The sequence below is a fragment of the Mytilus edulis genome, chromosome 9 (genome assembly GCF_963676685.1).
Source record: "Mytilus edulis chromosome 9, xbMytEdul2.2, whole genome shotgun sequence".
Lineage (NCBI taxonomy): Eukaryota > Metazoa > Mollusca > Bivalvia > Mytilida > Mytilidae > Mytilus > Mytilus edulis.
This window is the reverse complement of record NC_092352.1, coordinates 57,789,192-57,801,942: the sequence shown is the minus strand read 5'-3', so window position 1 is coordinate 57,801,942 and position 12,751 is coordinate 57,789,192. Positions and strand designations below refer to the sequence as shown.

General features: G+C 30.7%; 1 protein-coding gene across 50 annotated transcripts in view; it reads right to left on the bottom strand.

Annotated features, from left to right (window-relative positions):
- Positions 1-8,427: 8,427 nt before the first annotated feature.
- LOC139488632 (RNA binding protein fox-1 homolog 2-like) overlaps positions 8,428-12,751 on the bottom strand; it is a 44,306-nt gene continuing 39,982 nt past the window's right edge. For all 50 annotated transcript variants that reach the window (XM_071274375.1, XM_071274365.1, XM_071274414.1 and 47 more), the window contains 4 exons: positions 12,509-12,572; positions 11,911-12,017; positions 11,504-11,570; positions 8,428-11,174 (listed from right to left, as the gene is read on the bottom strand). In XM_071274375.1, the coding sequence (XP_071130476.1) occupies positions 11,130-11,174; positions 11,504-11,570; positions 11,911-12,017; positions 12,509-12,572 (283 nt within the window). In that variant the 3' untranslated portion in view covers positions 8,428-11,129. The remainder of the gene's footprint in view (positions 11,175-11,503; positions 11,571-11,910; positions 12,018-12,508; positions 12,573-12,751) is intronic.

Below are 12,751 nucleotides of genomic sequence, written 5' to 3'. Positions count from 1 at the left end.
GACTCTTCTTAAACATGAGGTCATGGTCAAGCAAAAAGAACTGAAAATGTGTAAAATCCTCAACTTTGCCAATAATTGTTGCCGGGGTCAAGTGAAAGGACAATCTAATTAAAAACCGATCTCTCATCGCTCCTGTTTCTGATATGTCGCAATCTAATTAAAAACCGATCTCTCATCGCTCCTGTTTCTGATATGTCGCAATCTAATTAAAAACCGATCTCTCATCGCTCCTGTTTCTGATATGTCGCAATCTAATTAAAAACCGATCTCTCATCGCTCCTGTTTCTGATATGTCGCGTGGGAGATCTAACGAAACCCGCTTTGAGGTCACATTTGAGTGACCTCGTAGGTGTGTCTTTTTCGACCAATGAAATTGAGTCTTCCACGATCTTGGAAGTTTAACATAAGGCAAAGGGATGTAACTCATTTTATTTACGACGAAATCGTCAGTCATAATAATTCATAAACTTTTTTGATTGGCTTATTAATAGGTCGTCAACTCATTTGCATATCTTTATAAATTCATGACTTTTAGTTCACTCACATGTGACCTCAAAGCCGGTTTCGTTAGATCTCCCACGCGACATATCAGAAACAGGAGCGATGAGAGATCGGTTTTTAATTAGATTGGTGAAAAGAGGGATACCATGTTAAGATAATTTCCAAATGTTTATGCTGATGTCAACTCATGTCTCGCCTACTGCAGGCGAGATATAACTTATTTAATAGAATAACTAATTATACATGTAGTTTTAAGCACTTTCATATATATAATGGAAGACAATATGCCCAATATAAATTTCTTGGTCACCGGCTGGATTGTTTTAAAAACAAAGATAACATTTAAGGAATAATTAAAGAGGTCTTGGTAATGTTAAACCGAATGATGGACTAATACTACATATATATACAAGGAAGACATTGGTACAATTTGAAGTCAAGCATATTCACGCCTCACTGCTATTCGCAACCTTTAATGAAAGTTTAAGATTTATTGAGAATTGGCTCCTCCTTCCTAAACAGAGTTCAGAAATGTCTCCCCTGCATAACTAATCGGTTGAAAGGGGCCCCGTTGAAAGTCTTGAAAGATCAAATTCAATGTTAAGGTCAGATGAACCCTGCCAGATAAAACATGTACATTTTCCAATCTTTCATTACACTAATATAGTAGACCTAATGCTTATAGTTTCTGATAAACATACCTTACAACTAACAACGGTGAAATTTGAAAACGAGACCAAGGTCAGGCGAAATCTGCAAGACAGGCATGCACACCTTACAAAAATTCCATACACTAAGGATTTGTAGTCTTACTATACAAATTCTTGCATACAGCAAAGATTATATTGACCCATAAATTATTGTATCTTACAAACAGACCCTAACACGAAAATTAGAATCAACCAACATTCGATAAAAATGAAGTAAAGTTCACATGATCTCTGCAAGAAATAAACATCTTTCAATCATTCCATACACCAAATTTATTGACCTTTTTCCTATGGTATTGGAGAGATTGTGACCTGGTCCAAAAATCAAAAATCTAAGAACATGTTTAGATTCAGCACATCAAAGAACCACAAGAATTCAATTTTTGTTAAAATCAAACTTAGTTTAATTTTGGACCCTTTGGACCTTAATGTAGACCAATTTGAAAATGGGACCAAAAATTAAGAATCTACATACACAGTTAGATTTGGCATCTCAAAGAACCCCAATTATTCAATTTTTGATGAATTCAAACAAAGTTTAATTTAAAGGGTCCCTTATTCCTAAACTGTTGGGACCAAAACTCCCAAAATCAATCCCAACCTTCCTTTTATGGTCATAAACCTGTGTTTAAATTTCATAGAAAAATGCTTATTTGGTCCCCTTTTTTGCCCCTTATTCCTAAACTGTTGGGACATCCAACTCCCAACCTTCCTTTCGTGTTTATAAACCTTGTGTTTAAATTTCATAGATTTCTATTCACTTATACTAAAGTTATAGTGCGAAAACCAAAAGTCTTCAGACGCCAACGTGATACCAATATACGACCAAATATTTTCAATTTTTGCAGTCGTATAAAAAATCAACTTTGACCACTGAACCATGAAAATGAGGCCAACGTCAGTTGGACATCTACACCTTACAATCATTCCATACACCAAAGGAGTAGGTTCAGTAAGAACCCTTTTTGGTCCCAAAATATAGCAGTTTTACAAAATTGTTAAAATGTAAACCTTTAGTTATTTATTGGACAGTAGAATGCTTCTGCTACATAAATATGGGCTGTTTTTGACAATACAATGCACATATACCCGGTACTAGCACCATTAAGTCATGCTAAATTACTGAAATCCTCATAATTTTAGTATTTTAGTTAAATTTTAGATGGTTTTCGTGTAAAACGAAAGTGGCCGCATTCGTGTTCATCCTTAATATTGAAATTATGGTAATACATAACATATATAAAGGTTGAGGATGAACACGGATGCGGCCACTTTCATTTTTACCAAAAACCATCTGAAAAGTGACATTTTTCGGCATATTAGGTAGATTTTTCATATTTGAGCTTGAATCGGATCGTTTTTAATGACTAAATCTGTTAAAATCTTTCACATAAACTAATTAATTCAAATAAAATAGACACTTAAGTGTTAAAAAAAGGTCAAAATCTGTCGTCAGATGAACCTGAAGTTTGAGGCCAAAATCGGTCCTTACCGGACCTACTCCTTTAGACCTATTGCTAATAGTATGCCTATCTGATATATGGATTTGACCACAAAAACTTAATCTTATTCACTGATCCATGAAATGAAGTACGAGGACCTTGCATGGTATGCACATACCATATATTAGTTATCATATTACTGTACTCAAAATAAGAAAGATAAACTGTTATCAGATAAATGTCTTGCCTTTTTGTAATTTTGATAATGTAAATGTTGAAATTAAAATAACAATACTATACACATGCAAGTTGTGCAAATAACCATGACTGAAGGTACATGGCTGCACAATCTCCATGGACATGAGATGTGACAATGTGAATACAACTGCATACCAAATAACATTGACTTATCATAAGTCTTTCCCTTTTATCAAACTTAAAGTGTTTCTCGTTTTTATATATATTAGAGTTGTTTTTTTCAGTTTGAATGGTTTTACACTAGTAATTTGGGGGCCCTTTACAGCTTGCTGTTCGATGTGAGCCAAGGCTCAGTGTTGAAGGCCTTACCTTGACCTATAGTGGTTTACTTTTATAAATTTGTTACTTGGATGGAGAGTTGTCTCATTGGCACTGATACCACATCTTCCTGTATCTACTAAAACAAACATTAATTTGTAAACTATGTAAAAGTTTCAGAGTCAATGAACCATGATGAGGGGATGGGGCTTAATAAAATGCCAATAAATTTGCATACCAAATATCATTGATTTAACATTTGCAGGTATTTTGAACTAGTCTAATCACAAATTAATACATGCAAACTAAGCAAAAGTTTATAAGTCAATAGACCATGACCAACCACTCGTGGTTCCCTATATAATGACCTAATCATACATCGTGTAAACTAAGAAAAAATTTCAAAGTCAATAGACCATGACTGACGGAGCAGGGCCAAATAATTTCCATGGAAATGAGATGTGCCAATGCAAAATATCCTCGACCTTCCACTAGTGGTTTCCCATAAACTAGACCTAACCACAGACTTACACATTGTTGACAAATTCAACGTGCCAGAAAAAGCATGTACCTATGCTCTCTTTTTTACTCTGTCAAGGCAAGCCAATTACAAATAAATGGGGAATTTGTCCATGTAACACAGATGATGCCCCCACTTGTATATCATATAAAGTTATAAACAGAAATACATGTAACTGAAGAACGGTATAAGTGACACTACCCAAATTTTACTTGATCTGAATTTTGTGGTATTTTAAGCATTGTGTACAAGTTTCATAATATTTGGTAAAGGCAAACCAAAGTAAGAAAAGGACAATGGACATATGCTATACGGAATCTTTGTAACATATGGCATATATATACAAAGTTTGAATCCACACTTCCATCTTCTAAAATATAAAAGCGTTTTTAAAGAACTCAGCTAAGGCCGGCTGGATCACTATCCCTATGTTATGACAAATGTCGCAGGCTTGACAAAAACAATGAGTCACCAGACTAATACTATGTCTATGTACAAATTCTCACACATTTGCATACCAAATATCATTGACTTACCATAAATGGTTCATCTTAACTCTACTTAATCACAACCAATATTTAAACTAAGCAAAAGTTTCAAATGATAGAGCATGACTGATGGGACTGGGCCAAATAATATCCATCTAACCAATCACAAACTTAACAAATTGTTGATGCTGCTTCAAAAATATACCAATGAACTGTCAAAATAAAGGTTATAGACACATTGCAACTACAAGGTGGGAATCTGTTGTCAATTTCCATAAGAAATCACATGTACTCAAGCAGATATATTTTTGGTGATTTCATCTACATCACAAAACAAACCTATCACGAAAATTTCCGACTTACCGTAATCTGACCACTAGAACATGACTAATATATGTGATTGCTCATGGTATCTTTGCTGTTAAAGAACAACATTTACCATTATCTTGTTTTCTGAAACATTAAAAGCAGGGCAAAACAATAGTTTCTGTGTTTTTTCTAATGTCTTAAGTATTTATAGAGGTTGTTTGTATTGTTGGGGGTATAGATTGTTTTTAAATGTTGCTAGGAATGCATCCCCCTTTCATTTTAATGTTTTGATTTTTTTCTATGACTGTCTCCTCAAGGCTTTTAATATTTGTTTATATTCCTACTTTTCGTGTGTTTGGGTTTGATTTTTTTGGTCAGTTGGATATTTGGAGGCCGCCAAAGAATATTGACAACATGATGCAGTTAAAAAAAGCCATCACCACTGGAGCATGAAACCATGCAAACAGACCATGATCACACTGCTATGGAACATGCCATTCTAGATAAAGCTCCACAAACTTATGCTGAAAAGTGCATTTATATATTACTGTACCTCTTTATGTCAAATCTTTAGCTTATCTATGATAGCAGGTCAGAGAAATATAAGAGGAACATTTTATTCCTTCTTGAACATGCTTAAAGTGCAAATTTTAAATAATTAATTTAAGAGGACGTTCTTTGCCCAAATTTTGTCAAAATTTCCCATGAAACAAACTTCATTTTTTTTATCATTCATACTCAACTACTTGAAGTTTTAATCAATAACTTTAATCTTTTGGATTTTCTATGAAAATTTGCCTGTACTACTTGATGGAAATATTACTAAAAAGAAATTCTAAGCAAGGGAAGATAAAAATTATTTTCCAAATTCAAACAGTACTTGTTCCTTTAACTTTATACAGTATATTTTTGTATTTTTACATCAACATCACACCTTATATTTTCTGTAGTATTAATAAATTACGCATACATTAAATGTTATAAAAAAAATCAATTTATTTAAGTCTTAAAAGTGAAAGAATCAAGAAATAATTTATTGTTAATCATAAGATTGTCTATTTTATCTTTTAAACAGGACTTCAGGTTTTATTTCTAAACAGGATTTACCCTGAATTTAAGTATATTTATCCAGATCTTAATTCATTTTGTAGATTTTTAGACTACATATTAAATCAATTTCACAGTACACCAAATTGCTTGGTTTTACTGTTTCTATTAATCACTTAAAATTTTATTAAACTGCAAGAAAAACTGATTAAAGAATGCAATTTACAGTGAGAAAATTATTTTATAAATTTTAAATGAGATGTGTCCAGAAATACCAAAACATAAATTATATCTATGGGTGAAATAAAACCCTACTTAATTTCACTTGTGCTTGGTTCCTAAATAGTTAATTAATATTTTTTTTTATTTCAACTTCAGTTCAAAAAGATTTTTATAATCTGATATATTTATATTAATTCAATTTGGTTGGAGATTTGCAATTTTAAACTCGTGTATTAAGATTTGTACCCCTAATCTAGAGGTTACAAATATAATAGTTTATCTATTTGTTTGAATTTTTTGTTATTTTCTATTATCAATCCTACAACACTGACACTAAGAGGTACTAATATATACATAAACACACATGCAACAGCAAAAGAAAGAATTCCAATATAAGCAGAGTTACTTTATCTAGAACAGCATTGTTCGTTATAGCAGATTATAAATGGGAGTACTGCAAGGGGAGTTATTAAATGCATGCATCATTAATTCAATCTGATATATACAGATTTCTCTTGTCAGTTTACTACAATAAAGATAAAATGCAAGATTGGTCTACTATTTTATGGTTCTTTGACTTTAATGTCTTATCAAGCTTATTTTGTTAAATTGAATTAGAATTTGAAATTTAAGGGTCTAAATTTGTAAAGACAAAAGGTTAGAAGTCTAGACAAAACAATGAATGCTTAACTTTCAGCACATATTGACAGAAACTTTAATTTACATCTGTTTTTGTCACAAATTCCAAAATGTTCAATTTAAAAGTATATTTCAGGACAGTTTTGAAACGCATAAATACAGATTTTGTCTAAAGAACCATAACTCTATAATGACCGTAAGTCCATGCTTTAGCAATGAGAATGCAGTGAGATAAATACACATAATGACAATTTATTTGCATCTGGAAAAAAAATCAAGGTCACACACAATGTTGTTAGACACAAAAACTGTTCAAAAGGTGGCAAAGAGGTTAAATATATATGTATATACATATACAGAATATCCATAGTGCATGAAAGAAGCTCTAAATCATATCTGTATTACAATATATAAGTGTGTGGATCAATTAACTTGAAGCTTGTGTGAACTATAATATCAATATTAACAAAATGCCCTCAATAGTATTCCTGTATGTATTCCATTCATGCAGGGCTCTGAGGCAACTCCTCTCATTATATCAAGATTTGTCAATATATTTCATCAAGAAACGCTAACAGTAAAAATTTTGAAAAAAAAAAAGTTCAGAAAATTATTTTTTCTTCAAAATTCCACCAATTGGTAAAATGCATGAAAAACCCAAATCCTATTTTCACTTTAAGCAAATTTATTGTCATTTTCTTTAAATTCCTTCAGCCATTTAATTTTTTTTTTTGAAAACTAACTAATTAACTAATACATTAAATATCATATACATGTAAACTAAAAGCTATAACTTATTGCATTTAGAAAATTTAATGAGTGTTTTTTTAAATTTCAAAATCACCTGGAAATTTATCAACTATAAAGATAATGCTGACTTGGTTGTGACTTCCATTTCTTGATAAAAAGAATTTAACACTCTTGATATAAGTTACACTGTGTATAAAAATACAATTGAAAGTTCAAATACTTAATCACAGCTTATCAAGCGTAGTTGTATTTTCAACAGTTATCTCCCCTAGAGCCCATACATTTCTTTTGATCGCAATTTATTGATAGATGTTCTTGTATTTTACCAAGCTCAATAGAACAGATCCACACAATTTTAGATGGTTCATTGTTGGTGTTTAATGGCACTTTCTACTTTCAGTACCTTTGGCTATATCATATATTGTGGAGGAAGCCAGAGTAACAGCAGAAAACCAGACCTTTTAGTGGGAAAACTGATGATACACAAAAGTGTTAAATCATACTGTTGGAACACCCAAATCAGATTTTGAACTTTCAATGGTATTTTTAAACACAATGTAAAAAGTTAGTCAATTTCTTATATTACATACAATCATCAATAAATACTACATATATAAACTAAACAATAAACTGATAAATTTACACAAAAAAGACACAAAATGAATTTCAAATACAAGAGAGAAAAAACACATGTCCTATAAAGAAAGTAATATAAAGAAGTAAACATACAATGGAAAAAAAAGTGTTGGAATGTTACATCTAAATTCTGGTTATTTCATAGCTACAGAGAATAACTATCTCACGTCTAAATATGCGAAGGTTAAGTTAAAAAGATTTCATGCCAGAGAAAGATCAGTTCTCAGGTATAGGGATAGAAGCACAATCATACATTCATAATAACATGCTTATTAAATCTCACTGAAATCATTCCTTTATTCATGCTCAATTCCCATCATGCCCCTGGACATGCCTGTAAGTACAACAGGGGGCAGCAGCATCAGTTATCTGCTGCTGCCACAACAAGACATCAATAAAGTTAATATAAAGAGACAAAACGGATATTAGACTATTATGAAAGGACATGACAAAAATTAGGAAAAAAAGCAACATATATTCACACAAAGTATATATATATAATGTGGAGTTAATGAATTGGGGGCTTGCTAACTAGCACTTAACTGTTTGCGAGGTGGCTACATATGTGTTTTTGTTTATTTACATATTTTTTGCGTCATTGGGATAAATTGCGTGTAAGGGAAGGGAAATGAACAACTCAAAAACAGTTTTAATTATGTTAAAAATTTTGCTGTATTTTGACATTTGCAGATAATATTTTGATTATCAATAAAAATTTGAACAATACTTCCAAGAGTCAATTGACCTTGTTAAGTGTAGCTCTATAAACAACATATGTAAAAATAAATCCAACAACATTATGAAACTGGAAGTACATACAAGTAAAATATAAATCATCCCAAAAAACAAGAGATTGCATTTAAAAACAAATAATATCAGATCGAGGGAAGTCTGTAAAAAGACAAGAAATGCTTTTAAAGGAAGTACCTACAATTGCTTTCGTTTTAAAACAAAATCTGTTTTTTATTCTGTAAAATCTTGAATGCTACTTAATAATTGGGATATTTGAAAAGAGGAACCCTATAAAATAAATAAATAAGGATCTGGTAATAAGATAATTGCGTATTTAGACTGTATTGCACATTTCTTTTGTATTATGCCAAAACAAACAAAAAATTGCTAAATATCATTTTATGACAATGCAATGCTTTTCTTTAAATAAAGAGTCCATCATCCCTGAGTCTTATTTTTCCCAATAAAAAAAGTTTTAGATTTTTAACTGAAGTCTGAGCTAGTACTGATTAAATTTTTTTAACAAATGCCTGAAGTTTTATTATTTTAGTAGTTTCTGTGTTAAACTTTTAAAATTTTATATTAAGTCACCACATGTTTTCCATATAGTTTTAACATACCAAATAATCCAAAATGTGGTAAAACTATTAAATGTTGTTTAAAACTTATGTAAAACTGTATTGTAAGAATATTGTAGCTGTGTTTTATGGACCCTTAGTAGCACTTCCTGAACCCTGGGGAGATTCATGAACTATGACACAAAAAAAATCAATAACCAATAATATAAGGGCAAGAGCATTTTGGCAAGTTCATTAACATGTTAAATATTAACTTTAAAGTGAACAATTTTTTAAATTATGATTTTTCATCACTTGAACAATTAAGAGACTAGCTTTCACTTTATAATACTCAGACATCACAGATTAACAAACCATTTATACATTATACATCTCAGAAACATTCATACATCATACCGTCTCGCAAAGAAAAAATCTCATTCTCTCATTGGAAGAATTAATGAATTTAATTTCAACAAAATGAAGTATGACTCCTAACTACCTCCTAAGTATTTTGTGAATTCTTCCAAACCCACATTTCAAACACTATAACATACCTTTTCATAAAGGTACAGTATATTTAAACAAACAAAAGTTATAATGAAAAATAGAACAACATAAAAAAATAAATTGCACAATAAATATGGTAAAATAAAGCACCTATATGACCTAGATCAGATCAAATCTACCAGTGACTTTTGAAAACAAACTGTCAACAAAGTGTGAAATGTGATGTTCTAGTTAACCAAATAAAAGCATATGTAACAGAATAATTCATTTTCAAAGATATCTTATTTCAAAATTTATTCGAATTATAAGATATTTTAAAAAGTTTCACTACATTCCTGTGAAAATTAACACAAATTATATCATTTCTAAATATTCCATTGTTTAAATTTAATTAATTCTATATCAAATTATTTCTGTATCAAAAATTTCAAATTGATTTTTTGGGTTAAAAAATTTCTAGCTTGTAAATCAAATATAAGATGCATCACATATTTCACAGTATGCTGACAAAGACTAGGTGACTAATTATCAATGTATTATTGTAACCATCATTCGACCTGAACAACACCATGATGGAAGACAAATCTTTTTCATTTGATACCTTGTGACAAAAGTCTTAAAATATGGCTAGCTCTTCCGTCAGCTGCCAATCATTTCAATTCTCAGTAAATTCGTTAAGCGGACAGCAAAGCTATGCAATATGCAGTACACTTAATTGACCTAATCAACTAATAATAAAAATGAAAATTAAGCAATTTCGATGGAGAAAAATGTGTTCGTACAAAATGGATAATGTCCAAATGTTTCAACAGTGATAAAACTTGTGACTTAATGAATCATCACTGCCCTATATGTTTTATCAATGGGTGTAGACTAGAATCAAAGGATACAGGCAGTTTTAGTGAAGTTACTGAGAATTGAAACATATCAATATAATTCATGGATGAGGTAACAAGTGTGACAATTGACTAGACATTTGATCAAAATAAAGCTCACCACATGAGTATTTTTATACAGTGTCATTATGACTCAAATATTAATTCTGTGGCATGGGTATATTTTGTGATTCTATGTAAATATCGGGAAAATAATTTATAAATCCACAACTCCCGGTTTGGAGGCAAATTTTGAATTTGAAACTTTAACCTTAAAGGTACAAAACATAACAAGTATAAACTTCTGCTTTTAAAAAACAAACAGTTCAAAAGCTGCGTAGTTTTAGTGAAACATCAAATTGCGTAGTGTCTCCATTTTGCACATCCTTATCAATTCATCAGATTTTACTTGAATGTAGCTGTGGCTCTTATTTTCTCTACATGTCACGAAATCTACACAGAATCACAAATACAAAATGGAAGGTGAAATATAACATTGGCAGCATATGAGAATCTCAACAGTGCTTTAAGTTTCTTCAATAAATAAGTTAAACAATTGCAGAAAGCACCAATTCAGCACTGAAATATTAGCATTGCACTTCTCTGTATAATGGCTGTCCATTAACAATACTGTAAAAATCACCACAGAATATCCTCTTCATATGACGAGCCTTATCAGTAAGGAGCAAATCGCTGGTATGCTCCTCGATACACTGTTGCCTAATGAAAGAAAACAAAAATAACATGTATTATTATGCTAGTTTATAGAAGAAACAAATATTTTTTTTCATTTTTTTGGGTATGTTGTTTTTCTCTGGAATTACTTCCCTTCCACCAGTTAAAACGTTCACTATTAAAATTATTTGCCTTGATCTGTACAACTCTAAAATATTTCCATATATTTTTTTTCTCTAGATTTACTTCCCTTCAACTATTAAAAAATTTCACCATGATATTTGTCTTGATCTGTAAGTAATTCTAAAATGGCTCCATATCATTTTTTTAATTCGCAACTTCAAAACTACAATCTTTTGTTATTTTGTGCTTACCCCATAACCTGCTACTGGTCCAATACTGTGTCCCAAATATGGATCTGCATATTCTCTGCCTGTCAATCTAAAAAGGCAAACATTTGATATTCACATAGCATATAAACATGTACTAGTAGGCAGTAAATTCTGTCCGAAAATGTATTTTTATTTATAATAAGTGTATTAATGCATGACTGAGAGTATACAATTAACTAATTTTTAAGTTACTAGCTGTATTTTTTCTTACAAGATATCTACAAAATTCTGCAAAATATCTCTTTGTGCAATTAAAATTATTTTGACATACTTCTGAAGTCAGCACATTTTTTTTTATGTATGTAGTTAATATGCAATAGTCAGTGATTCACTTTGAACACAGTAACTATTCTCTATAAATGTAAGATTTGTATGACTAAATTAATTACCCAGGTATTGAGGCTGCAGTATATGTGTTTCCTCCTAACATTTGAGCTGTTGCCATTTGTGGGATAGCTATTCTTGCTCCCATAGGGTAGGGCTGTGTAGAGATTATCTGAAATGCAATAACATACCGTTTTAGAAAATGTTGTTATAGGTTATTTTTTTGTTTAATAATTTGCTGTTAGATTTAATTCAAAAGTTATTAGAACAATATAAAATATATATTACATTTTACTAATATCAAATCAATGTTCTTTAAATATTTCTAATCAAGTGTGTAATAATTATTATTTGTCTGTAATGCCAGTAAGACATTTGAAATCTATTCATTTTTTGGACTTTGTGTGACTAATTGTATATATTTGTTAACATTTTTCTAAATAAATATTTATTCATATCCATTATGACAACATGACTTAAATTATTTTTCTCACTAAATATTTATAGGGGTTGTTTAAATCTAGGAAGATTGAGAGAAGATAAGCACTGGAAATTTTGGCAGAGAAACCAAAGATTATAAACATCTGTCAAAATTGATAAGATTTGGAAATATGTTATTATGGACAAAGAAGAGATAGCTCCATGATGTATGAGTGGACTCACCTGGTACCCTCGTTCAGCTGCTTGTGCATATGTGGCTGCCAAATAAGGATCTTGAATCAGTCCACTGGAATTTAAGACTAATTATTAGATTTGTAAAAGGCTCATACCAATTTTAAATACATGATTGTCTCATTTAAAAATAATTAACTGTAAATTAAGCTATTGACTCATGCATCTATATTGAAATTTCTGTTAAATAGACAAAAATGTGAGATTTTGTAGTAATTCTGATTTCAGAAAATT